The sequence below is a fragment of the Conger conger genome, chromosome 5 (assembly GCF_963514075.1).
Source record: "Conger conger chromosome 5, fConCon1.1, whole genome shotgun sequence".
Lineage (NCBI taxonomy): Eukaryota > Metazoa > Chordata > Actinopteri > Anguilliformes > Congridae > Conger > Conger conger.
The window spans coordinates 52719909-52733298 of record NC_083764.1 but is presented as its reverse complement, the minus strand read 5'-3'; the positions used below and the strand labels follow the sequence as shown (position 1 = coordinate 52733298).

The 13390-nt window shown below is 43.3% G+C and overlaps 1 protein-coding gene across 3 annotated transcripts in view; it reads right to left on the bottom strand.

The window, feature by feature from the left end:
* Positions 1-13390, bottom strand: part of pld1a (phospholipase D1a) — a 40268-nt gene that overhangs the window by 21196 nt on the left and 5682 nt on the right. For all 3 annotated transcript variants that reach the window (XM_061241903.1, XM_061241902.1, XM_061241904.1), the window contains exons 2-12: positions 8284-8454; positions 7805-7974; positions 7043-7185; positions 5862-5970; positions 5384-5449; positions 4959-5017; positions 4221-4313; positions 3144-3296; positions 2378-2527; positions 1611-1694; positions 500-581 (exon numbers count right to left, since the gene is read on the bottom strand). In XM_061241903.1, the coding sequence (XP_061097887.1) occupies positions 500-581; positions 1611-1694; positions 2378-2527; positions 3144-3296; positions 4221-4313; positions 4959-5017; positions 5384-5449; positions 5862-5970; positions 7043-7185; positions 7805-7974; positions 8284-8422 (1248 nt within the window). In that variant the 5' untranslated portion in view covers positions 8423-8454. The remainder of the gene's footprint in view (positions 1-499; positions 582-1610; positions 1695-2377; positions 2528-3143; positions 3297-4220; positions 4314-4958; positions 5018-5383; positions 5450-5861; positions 5971-7042; positions 7186-7804; positions 7975-8283; positions 8455-13390) is intronic.

The following is a 13390-nucleotide window of genomic DNA, read 5'->3' as shown; positions in this document are numbered from 1 at the left end:
ATCTGCCCCCGAGGCCGAAAAGTTAGGCCTTTTATCCGGCAGTGACTGCCATGTGAGCCACAGCTGCCACAGTATCAGGTGAGTGATGAAGACGCGGTCTGCCACTCTCCCGGGTAACCGAAAAAAACACCTGAGGTGCTGAAGAGACGGCGTGTTCCTAGAAAGAGGAACTTTCTGAAAATGCATCGCCCTTCCTAGTCTATGTACAAGATAACTGTGTAAACTGAGTGAGATACATCCACCCCACAAGCAAGCCAAATTATTGTTATCTATCATTATCCTATGTGGTTATTGTTATAAGAAAACATTCACTCAGTTGTTTTAATGTGGCTCTGGAAAGGTACTCCATCTCAGCCACTTCAATTACAGCAACTGACACATAATGCAATTGTTTTCTCTTCAGAGAACAGACCACATAAAAAACATCCTCAATATCCCATTTTTTTCATCCTGTACAGACTTTGGGCTCTTTCAAGTGCTAGCGGGCGGGGCAACTCACCGCCTTGCGCTTGAGAATGCAGTCCAGGCGCCAGCGGTTGCCCTCGACAACAGGCCTTTTCATGAAGATCTCCGGGCTCAGCCTGCAAGAACGGACATCACCCATGACATCACTCAATGAGGTCATCATTTTTGTGCTAGCCCTAAATACCAGCAATTCTGAATTTTTCCAGTGTTACCCCCCCTCCCCTACTCTTGTAAAGGAGCCTCCGACTCGACTCCTGCCGTCAACAAGCAAAGAATGCTGCATCTGAACTACCGTGGCCTGTTTTTTACTCTCAGATTTGACACCCTGTTATTGGAAAGGGGGGCTTCATGAAACTAAAAATCAGTGGATCCACCACATGATATCATTGACTCACTAATTGTAACCAATCAGTGGGGTTTGCTGTGGAGAGCTAAAGCTTTTGATTGTAAACATGCTGGTGATTGAGAGCTCATTGTTCTGCAGCTTCACCACAATAATGAGTTTAATGGGACCTAAACTCTCCCATCATTCCTGATGCCTGGCTCCAGTTACAGGTGAGTGCAGGCGAGTGCCATTAAACCCACTTTACTCAGGTGATGTATGACTGCCCAGCTGTGTTGTTCACAAAGACAAATGTATAATTTTTCCAGAGGAACCATCCATTCAACCTGCCTATCTTGTATGGGGGACCGAACGCTCCCTTTTGAAATCAATTGTGACAAATTAATTCTCAATGAGCAATGAGCTCTCAGTCACCAACTCATTTACAATCAAAGGGTTTAGCTCTCCACAGCAAACCACAATGATTGGTTAAAATGAGTTTCCTCACTGGAAACGTCCCTTTGCCAAAATCCTGTGAGTTTATCCACACAAGGGATGGATGCCCTGACATACTGTACAGTGTGTACATTTAGAAATATTTCATCATGGAATTTCCTGCCTAAATTGGGAACTTGAAGGTGAGTCAGCTGAGGTTTTCTGCTGAATATCCTCCTTGTAAAAGACAACTTTTATTCCTTTGCAGGTTTTGTTTCCTGGCACCGTGGTCAAGGCAGTGTGAACAGTGTGAACGTAGTGCGAACACCCGAGGAAGATCCCTTTCTTGTCATAATACATCGTCATCTCCTGAACTTCTGGTACGTACCACCAGTCCGTGATGAAGATCTCCTCTCTGGCTTCTTCGAGAGCATTCGCAACATCCTCCATGTACTGCTTGCCATTAACATACCTGTATAAAAATAAGAACAACATCATTTGTTATTAACAGACCTGGATCAAATACGTAGTCAAAATTTTACAATGCAATTCTGAACACTTCTGCAGTATTGGAACCTATGCTATCAACAAGAGCAAACCCTGCTTTTTTGGTCCTCTTGGTTGCCTCAATTATACCCAACAAGATCAATCGAGCCCAAAAACCATTTTAATCCAAACCAATTAGGAATGTGACCCAGGTCTGCAAAAGTCACACTGTTGTTTTCATCTCATTAAAAAAAGCTTTACAATTACTGATTGCAATGTTAACAACATGGAAGTTAAGGTCTTTGGACGGACGCTTAATTCCAAAAATTCCAATGTTCTGCAACAGAACTCACCACAGCACTTCCAATAAAAGAAGCATCTTAGGAGCCAGTTTAGGCAAGTTAATCACAGTTTTGGGCCCAACACCTACATTGTACTTTAGAAACTTTGACAAGCATTACAAATGTTTGACACTTCAAAAAAACATTTTTTGACAAACTGCCCACGCCTTTACAACAACCATCAGAGTCATAAAAAAATTAAAATAAAATGGATTTTCAGCATATGAGTTTGAAGAACAATGGCTGTCAAACACACTGTTGCCATGAGAATGCAAGATAAAAAATGTTGGGTGGTTGAATCGGAGGAGTGGATAATTGGCATGGTTACCATTTGGCCGGGATGTTCTCCTGTTCACGGGCAAAGGAACCAAAGCGGTGATCCCGCAGGAAGGCCTTCCCGTTTTTCCGGGCAAAGTCCTCGATGGCTTGCCCCCACCACCGTGCGTGCCGGTAACTGGAGCACTTCAGCACAAGTGATCTAGAGGACAGAGATTGGGGACTTTTCAAGGCCTTCAGAGTAGTGAAGTGCAGGCTTCTGAAAGAAAAGCCTTTCCGGAAACTTCTGTCTCCTTTCCTCTTTCAAAAACTAAAGCAGAACTATGGCTTGATGATTCTCTTAGCATATTGTTTATTTGTTTCTGTAAATACCTTTATTTTGCAATGTTTCAATAAATTGAATTAAAAATCTAATCTCTCCCTCTCCCTCTCTCCCTCTCTCTCCCTCTCCCCCCTCTCCCCATTTATTAGGTACTTTATTAACCTTTCAGTGTATACTTCCTCAGCCCCAATAGACTATCTGTTAACCTATAGACAGTACTAGTCTGTAATATTGTAATTATGCAGATTTTGCACACATAGCTTGGAAGATTCTTGTTTGGACAGGTTTAAAATAGGCTATGGTTACGATAATATAGAGACCTCTGTGTCTTTTCTAATATTGTTTGTTCTTTTGTTCCAAATATTATGCACATGTAACCTGTGCTGCACAATACATAAAGGTATATTTATTTATTACAGAAATAAACCTTCTAAGACCATATTCTGTCCAGCACTGTGGCATGTGAGAAAACGTGACCCTACGGACAACGGCGTACCTGGCGAGACTGTCAATTCGAATGCCGTGTTTGGTCTCTGTGGATTTGGAGTCCATTTTGATGGTGAACTCTTTATCGAGCAGCATGACGAAGGAAATGACTCCTGTGTCTGGCTTCATGTAAAGCAGAAAAGAGTCTTTGACTACCAGCCACCTGTAAAAGGGAGAGGGCCACAGGCCCGTTCAACGTGATCATGCGGAGTCCGTGTGACAGGAGCAGAACCATCCGGAAACATAAATCATAACATAACAAAAAGACAAACACATCCAAACCAGATCATCACGTTGCGTTCATCACCACAGTTGATCAACATTAATCGATAGATCTTAAAAACATGAAAAAGAGAAACCAGAAAATACAGTATGCCAATATATATTTAAATATACTTCATAGTATATGCAACTGTATTCAACACTCTGGGAGTGTTAAAGTGGGAGATTCTGATGTCCAAAATCACTCATCCGCCTCATGGCCATGATCTTTTACACTTGCTTACCAATTAATGTATAAGGGATACATATATATAAATAATCCTGGGGGAGTCTCCCCTTCTCCATTCATACTTCCCCATACATATGCCCTCATTTTAGCTTCACCAGAAGGTAAAAATATAATATTTATTATAAACATTATATCTCTCAAATTTAGGGAACGTTAGTACACATTACAAGTCGATTTACTCTAATAGCAGGGTTTCCAGTGTAATTTAAGACAGAAAGAACAGAGCAGGGTGAATGGGTAAATCTTTGAAACTTGTGGCAGGCTCCAGAGAGACGTTAATAACAGTATTTAAGGATGGTGGTGTGTGCGCCTGCTTGAAGGAAGATAACAGATGTTCCATCCATCTCAATGCCAGGGTGTCCTGGCAGTCAAACATTAACACCCTCATGTCCCCCAACCCCCCATCTTCACCCAGCAGGGAGAATTGAGGCAATGGGAATTCTTGACTGTGAACGTTAGCCAAACTACACTCACCCCTCCCCCAACCCCCTCTCAACCCCGCCTTCCACTGAGAACCAGAGCAGAGGGAGTTCACGGGCGTGAATGCGAGGCAGACGGGAGGCATAACAGACTGACCGTTTGGACCAGCGGTAGCAGACTTGGGTGTGACCGCAGCAGTTCATTCCTGGGATGCGATGACCACCTGACCGTTTGTGGATCATGCCTTCCCTGGAAAAGAGACAGACACAGGGTGGTTTAATGTGCTCTTTCTAATAATACGTCCACAAGCGCTGCCCTTCATGATACCCTTATAGATGACGGTTACACCCTGCACACGCATCCGTGTAAGTATATTGTGCTAAAGCAGCAGCTTCCAAACTGGCTTTCAACACTGCTGCAGTAAGTCAATGGAGTCTCAATGGTTTCGGCTTTTCACAATACTGCATATGAATCCCATACAGCACTGGCTCAATGAAAACACATGGTGGCACTGTAGAGCTCTGAATATAAACCAGACCGTGAAAACATGTTGATAGCCAATAAACAAATGTGCTACCATTTGGCCATGATCTGCCATTTAAAACTTGAGCTCAAATTGCGAATCCAAAACTTGTATTCTCCCTCAAAGACCCATAAATCCAACATATTGGTCTTTCCGGTTTTTCATTTCAAAGATAAAATTTTTTTCTAATGCATTCAAATTTTATTTAACACATCAAAAACATGCAACAACTGTCACGATATTTAGTAAGAAAGGCCTGAGATATTCCTCTTCAGCTAACAAACCAAGCAAAATTAAACATTGTAAACTTTTTTAACTATACCAAAAAAAAACATAAACAACAACAAAAAGAAACGGGATTCATTTCTTACAGGCCTTTCGGTCCCAAATCATGGATGAAGGATAGTTGGCTCACATCTAAGAACTCCATCTACATGAAAGGAAAATTATTATTACTTACAGTGTGACCACTGGCTGCAGCTTATCCTCCACATGTCTGCCAGTATACATGCAGATTAATATAACAGTTAAAAACAAGAAAGCTACTTAGCAGCCTGGAGAGATGATTAAGATGCCCTCGATATGTGAATCATGAAGACTACTTCAGCACAAGTACGAGGGAGTATGAATTATACTTTACAATGTCACTTCCCCAACCACGGTTGCTCATTTACAATACTGTTCTGTGCACATAGGACTCGTTACAGATTAGTCAATATGCCCTAATCACTGTTTAACATTTTACTGAATGCCATTTATTCAAATACATGTTGGCTGCAATAAAACAAATACTTACTGTAGCATGATACTGCCGGTATTGATGCATTTTTAAAAGGTTATTCAAGTAGTCCTCTAGTTGTTTCTGGAAATGGACAAACAAAATGTTTGCTTAAGACTAACAAATGAGGGGAGAGATACATAGGAAGTTCAGCGGACTGATGGGTCTTAAGAGGCAATTAGCTTGAGGAAAGAGCGTTAGTTACTGTAGGTCTCTGATTGGTGGGTTTTTGATTAGGTGGGCGTTTGATTGGTGGGTTTATACAGGGTTTACATAGACTTCTCAATGGTGAACTGGACTTGGGAGAAGTGTTTGATTAGTGGCTAATGAGTCTATGTTTGGCGAAGATTCTCATTGGTACACTGGAGTGTAATCTAGTAGAGGACTGGATTCTGAAATGGTGACTACTGAAGCTGTGAAATGCCAGAAAACATGCAGTCTCTGAAGCGGAATGAAAAGACTGAACACAAGACTGAAAGATAGGCCATAGATGGACCTTTCTGCTTGACACTTGCTCCACTCTGACCAGTTCCTCCCCTCCCCGAGGCAGGCTGGGCATGTCCCTCACTTCACTCCTCTTTATGCTCTTCCTCTTCGCTGTATGACTGCGGGAGGGAAAGAGGGAGAGAGGGAGAAAGGGAGAGAGAGGGAGAGAGAGGGAGTGAGGGAGGGAGAGGGAGACAGGGAGAGGGGGAGAGGGAGAGAGGAAGAGAGAGGGAATGGGGAGAGGAAGGGAAAGATGGAGAGAGAGGGGGAGAGAGGGAGAGAGGGAGAGGGAGGGAGAGAGAGGGAGAGAGGAAGAGATAGGGAGAGGGGAGAGGAAGGGAGAGATGGAGAGGGGGAGAGAGAGGGAGAGAGAGAGGGAGGGAGGGAGAGGGAGAGAGGGGGAGACAGAGGGAAAGAGAGGGAGGGAGAGAGGGAGAGGGAGAGAGAGGGAGAGAGAAGGAGAGGGAGGGAGAGAGGGAGAGGGGGGAGAGGGAGAGAGAGAGGGAGAGAGAGGGAGAGAGGGAGAGGGAGAGATTAGATTTTTAATTCAATTCATTTAAACATTGCAAAATAAAGGTATTTACAGAAACAAATAAACAATAACCTTCAATTCATTACAATGTTTCTCAAAGAAGCTAAAAATGAACAAAAACCAAGAATAACTTAAAGCAAAAGAAAAGAACCCACAATGAAACCAATCAATACCTATAAAACCATAATATACAGACCTCTGGCAAACAATGATAATACCAATAAATAAATGAAATAATTAAAAAGACAATTCAACCAGAGTAAAATAAAATACTCCTATGTCCTACATCATTTAAGTTAGAAGCACACCCTGTAGCCCCCATTATCATGGAAAACACATTCATTACATTACATGTTATTTGGCTGCCACTTATCCAAAGTGACTAACTAGTGCTAAGGTTAACTATTTTTGACTTTATGAAAATATAACTTCCTTCCTGAGAGAGCCTCAATTGTAAATTTTATGTCACTCACGTCCATGTTGTGAAGTAAGGTGGGGTGAAGGAAAAAAAAAAAAAACAGGGAAACATTGATGTGCACAGTACTCCTTCCTTGACAGACCAGCTTTCTGATGACCAGAATTTTTTTTCTCCCAGACGACACAAAAGTGCTCCAGGGCCTACATTCCCCGGTGGGGGAGGGGGCAGGGGTGCGGCTCACCTGCGGGAGGGAAGAGGAATTCGCAGGAAGGTTTTGTAGCGCAAGAGTTCCCTGTGCAGTTCCAGGAAGTGCTTCTCCTTCCTCTTCACCACCCAGGTGAAGTTCCCATGCTTCACCTCGATCTTGAAGACGGCCGGGAGCGTCTAAGGGGGAGGGGACACATTGCAATCACGCACCAGCACCTCACTAGTTTCCCACAGTTCACAATAAACATGTTTCCCAAGACACACAGATTTCTTGTCAGAACACCAATGCAACTACTACTACTTTGGGCAGTCGGACTGGTTGGGACACCTATGTGTGTTTCTTTGGCAGGGATATACAGGTTTGTCGTAACCTGCAGTAGTATAGTTGTGCAAACCTGTGCCTGTATTCATATTTTACAACCTGCCAATACACTGCTTTTACGTTGCCATTTTATCTTGCAGAAGTTTTAAATAAACCTCTCCCAAAATATTGGTTGGCTATATGAAGCACATGCTTAAAATTATGTATGAACCATTAACATGTTCAAGTCAGATCTTTCCTTAAAACAGCCTCCCCAGACTGTTTAACCCTTGTGACCCGCCTTCACTAAACCCCTACTAAAATCTATTTTCCTGTCACTCATCACAAACAAATTTGTCATCAAATTTCAAGTTGAGAAAAGTTCATTTAGGGGGTTTTCTCTGCTGGTAAACATAGTGACGGGTCATTTTTGACCCTTAAGACAACACAAGGGTTAAAAGAGAGCGGTTCTCTCGATGACTTGGCCAGCTCGACCTTTGACACGCTCCTCTGAGTGGTGATGTTGAAGCGGTCCTGGGCAGAGTTGAAACGCTCCACATCCAAGATTTTGGCTGTGATGGGGGCAGAACTGAGGTAGACCCGGGCATCAGTCTCCTTGAAGCCTGTGGTGCTGTATACTGCGGAGAACGGGATCCGAGCGTCACCTGAAATGCAGGGAAAGGCACGTCACAACTTGTTTGTATACAAGTTAGTGTGCATCTCGTGGTGGAAAGAAGGCAGCCATTATCTAAGGACTGGATATTTTTGAGTGAGTGTCTTGAAGCACAACACTTGGATGCATGTCTACACATGCTGAAGTCACCAAAGCTATTCTTTCAGGGTCTGTAACCTGATCCATGGTATATTCCCCCACCTGTGCATGTTCAACCCCCGCTACCCCCGCCCGCCAGAAACTGTGGCTCCCTCCTGAAGCAGCATGACCCTTCCCTGCCCCCCGTCCCCACCCCTCATACCGTCATAGCTGGCGTCAAAGTCCACCTCCTCCTCATCCTCAAAGTCCAGTTCACGGGTGTCCAGGTTCTCCACGACGTCGCTCATGGTGGCGGTTGTTAAATTCTGGGTGCTGGGCGTGGCTTCAATCTGACGTAGCATGCTCAGTGCTCAGCCCACGGGGCAGGGGTTGCCTGGTGGGGGAGTAGGGCGGAGGGGGAAGCAGAGGGGGGAGGTCCGACAAGACAAGAAATGTCACTTAAATCCCACCAGTCTCCACACAGAAGGTACTTGTTGTACCAGCCAATTTGCTATCTGTACTTCCAGTGCTTCGTTGCCTCTGGGAGAGTTCAACGGCACCAAATGAGCCATGTTACAGCATCAATAAAAACAAACCTCTTTGCCTGGGTCATTCTTTCAAAATGGATTTCCATATTCATGTCTCAGCCACATAGTGGTTAATAATGGATAATGGTTATGGCACTGGCTTTCAAGATCATAACAGGCTCACTTCCAGGTTGGCACAATCAATTCCTTTGTGGAATCCAATTGGCTCCCATTTATTCAGTCCAATATATAGAATACAATCCATGTGCAAATAATACAAGGTGGGGAAGTATTATTAACTGAATAACTATAGATGGCAGGACTCGTAGATGGATGCTGCTGGTGTACCCATAGGGACAGTCCACTAGTCTGAACTCGCCCCAAAACTCCTTCAAAGCATGCCGAGAATTTGGTGGGAAGTCCAAACAGCAAGGGACAGCAAGATTAAACAATGAAACCCCAATTTGCCGTACGGAAAAAGTTGTGGACTGCTGGGGTCATGACGACCAGAAAGGAAAGGTCCACATCCAAAAAACATGACTCAAATTAGAACAGAATGAGATTCCCACAGAAGACGGCAGACTAGGGGTCAAGTATCTTGCTCAGCAACCCCATAGTTCTGGGGTAGAGGTTATGCACAAGTGGTTCAAAAACTTCCCACATCAATGACCCACTTAAGTAAATACATTTTATTAATGAAAGTGGTTCAGTAAGTACAGAACAGTCTGTACAAAATCGCCACGACAATATTCAATTTCGGTAGATTGGATTGGCTGCAATAATTGTAGCATTATTTTATGTTTTTCAGTAGCGTACGATGACCAGTTGCTACATTTCAACACAGAAAATCACACAGAAATCAGGGGCCAGACCAGAGTCACGTGACCCTCGAATGGCTGTCCCGCAGATACCCTTAAACACACATTCAGCATTTCCTGCCCCCCTGGTGTGGGGGACGCTGGAGTGGCGGCCAGTGGTATGTGTCAGGCACACAAAACGGAGTAGAAACTTCACAGCACACAACTTTCAGGCTCAGTGATATCAGACCTCACATGGAATATACTTTTCCTCTTTCTGTGCCCATATCTATCCTGATAAAATACGTGTCGTCAAACAAAGCTGAGATTTTCATTTTGAGGTTAGTATCAAGTGCTCACTTTAATACATGTTTATTGTCGTTTAAAGACCATCATTAACTTCACTTTCAATTCCTATTTTCTATAAGTCAGATATTTACAAGGCAAAGCAATCAGATAATGCACTGACGGTAAAAGACAGAAGTATATAAGCAGAGTCCCCAAAGCTCACTTCCTTCCACTTTTAATTAATCAATGTGTGAACATTTTTGGAAAATGTTTTAAAACTGCAAAGATAATGCATGCTGCATCTGTGGCCTACACTCAAAAAGCTTGCTGCAATGAACAATGAGCCATCGGCACTTGTAAATCCACACGGCTAACAGACTGGATAAATAAGTAAGGAGAACTGGTGGGAAAGAAAGCTTGCACACAGCCTCTGCATTATGAAATACTACAACGATGATTAATGGGTTTTCTGAGGAAATATGGCTGATTCAAACTCAATTCAACACAAATTTAAAGAAACATTGATCGCTTCAGTCAAGCTCAGGGGAGCAAATTCCTAAAAAGCTCAGGACATTAATCAGACTGATCACGATCAAAGCTCTTGATTACACAGCTGAAAATGAAGTCTGTCAGTTGGTGTTTCTGCTGAAAGAGTTGATTGGCCAAAGTTCAACAAGAGAGGAAGAGCTTGGGTCGATGTTTCCCCGATTGCTCAATAGCTCCTCCTCTGGTCAAAAGTGTGTCTGTCTGCTCACCGCCTGCATAAGTAACACAGTCCTCACGCTGACTGCAAGCATAGCAGATGACAGACAACCCGGCCTCGGCCATTTCAATTTGACAAACCGACTGTGAAGGATGATGCTGCAGGGATGGGACAGTCTTATATTCTAGCAAATCCTATACATAAGAACATAACACATAATTATGAAAATGGGCCACTCGGCTCAATTCTAGCAGTCACCAACAAATGACAAACCTAGATGAATAAAGGACTGAGTAAAAAGTAAATCACCCAACAGCGCTGGGCTAACATGACGCCAGAGGATCGATGTCAGTAACCCGTCACCTTGGCTGATTCGGTTTGATAACCCTGTGCCAAACAGGCAGAGAGGCCAAAATCGAAGGCCATAAACCTGCACCTGACCCGGCGCCACGATAGCAGTGTCAGGCACTACCAGGCTGAGCCGCCTTTATGGCATTCCCCCTGAAATGCAGCAATGCTACTATTGCAGGGACATTTCAATAAAAAGTGTCTCTCTACGTGACGCATAACGTCATAGACACACACTGTGGATACCGGGAGTACCAAGGGTGCTATCTTTAAACTTTCAGGGCTTAATCTCCTGCTTCATTCTGTGACATTTAGCAGGGTTCACTGACCTCAATTTTAACACACCACCTTTTGGCGTCCATAGAGTGTGCAGAACATACAGACACACTGGAGGGTTGAGTAACGGCTACACACAAAGCATATGCTAACAGAGTAGAGTTCGACATCCAGTTGGAACAGTAGCCTGAACTGTTTGTTGACAGATTTTTTACCCTCCATATCCTGTGTACTTTTAACTTGGAAACCAGGGGACTTCAAACTTGAAAGAGAGAGAGAAGAGAGAATGGGAGGTGAAAAGAAGTGAGGACAACAGAGAGAGATAGTCAGACAGGGGGCTGGGAGTTGGGTGTCAGTCTGCGATTGTAAACCAGCAAGGCAGACGGTTTCTCTGAGTTAATGATCCAATGCCACACAAAAGACAGTCACCCCGGAGGCGCAACCTCACCGTTCTTCTAGAACATTCCAGACAATTGCAGAGGAACTTGACACCTGGGCTCAGTACATGATATGCATTCAATATTAACGTCTTTCCTCTCTTTCCCAAACAGTACCATTAACAGAGGGCTTGGCTTTCTGGGTAAAGTCTGACTGTCAGCATTGCTCTGAATTGCATAGGAATTGATAACAGCGTAGGAATGGAACAGAATGCTCACTCTGTGGATGAAGAAGGGTGTTGATGGATAAAAGTGTGAATTTGTTGCATAGAAGTGTGAAGTTACTTGTGTTGTTCACACATTGTCTTATCTTCAAATGGCCAAACAATCACAAACAGCTGAGAAGCAAACTCCAATTAATTTTGCCCCCCCTAAGATAGGGAGGACCGTGTATAAAAAGTTGCATAGTCAACACACAGCTTGGTCCCCAATAAACAACACATAGTTCTACTACTCATAGTCAACACACAGCTCAGTTATTAACAATCAACACACCGTTCTGCTACTCAATGTCAACACACAGCTCAGTCACTAATAATCAACACACAGTTCTACTACTCAATGTCAACACACAGGTCTCCTGCCGCTATGCTACACACAGCTCTGCTACTCCTGCTCCACCCCTGTCCTCCTACACACAGATGTCCAACTCAAACTCACACAGATCCCCTGCTGTACACGGTCAGGCTACTCCATCTCCACACACAGTTCTATTAATATGATATTTAACAGTTTATGCATGATTTAAACATGAAAGAGGAACACTTTCATGCCACACAAAATACGCTCCTAATTTCGGCACTTAAAACCATGCAGTTCTTCCAAGGGTGAATGATTTAATAAAATGATATACTATTACATTACATTATATGCACAATTTATATAACTATATGCAGTATATAATATGCAAATCGTGTAATCAATCCTGAATAATATATATATATATATATATATATATATATATATATCCCAATACATAAATATGCTGTGCATATGCTCCGTTTTTTCCTTGTGGCCACGTCTCCAAGTGTGTTTGTGTGAGTGCGAAGGCAGCAAATCACTTCCATAACAACCAGATACAAGAATAAACTCAGTTCAGACTCTGCCTGGAAGTAACCAATCCCAGATGGCTGGAACCTATGCGATTGGAGCACTGTGACCATATAAATGCCTGAGCGCATTACAGCCAGAAGTTGTAACTTTTGACTTAAACCGTCAAACTTGTCCTAGTTGCTGTACTCCAGATGGTGCAATTGTTTACGAATTTGCTCTGCACTTTTATCTACTCTTGCTCCGCATCACTGGGGCCAATGAGTGAGTAGCATTTGCTGGTTAATTAAAACTGTTCCTACTCCACACCTTTTGTGTTTCAAATTGCCCTCTGCTATGCACTTGTGTTTCAAAAGCGAAGTAATAACAAAACAAAACTTTTTTCATGCCGTTATGTTCTGTTCAGTACCACTGTATGACGTTCTCAAACAAGAACTAATATTATTGTGGCACTTCTGGCCAAATCTATGGAAAGTTCGAGAAGTCTGTGAGACCTGCTTTATTGCCGAAAATACAGCTTCCATTTCCTGCCACGCAGGAACAGCCAAGCCCTGCAGATGGGAGTGGCGCCATGGAAACGTGCTCTCCATGGTGACATCTCATGTGGTCAGGCCAACTCTGGAGGAACTCCAGCAGTGAAAAAAAAACTTTTAAAAAGCAGGTCTACACAGGCCTCTCCTCAGGCATCCGGCTGTCTTTCTGCGGGGTTACGTGAGTAATCGCAACAGCTCATTGGGCGGTGGCAGTTGACTCTGAGAAAGAGCTGCTGGGGAATATGCCATTATGTTTGGGGTCAATTTGACCCCATTCAGTGTTTGACCAGTTAACCCTTTTTTATATAGATACTGCATGATTTTTCAAATTTTCAAATTTGGTGGAATTAAATAGTAAACATGCAATAAAC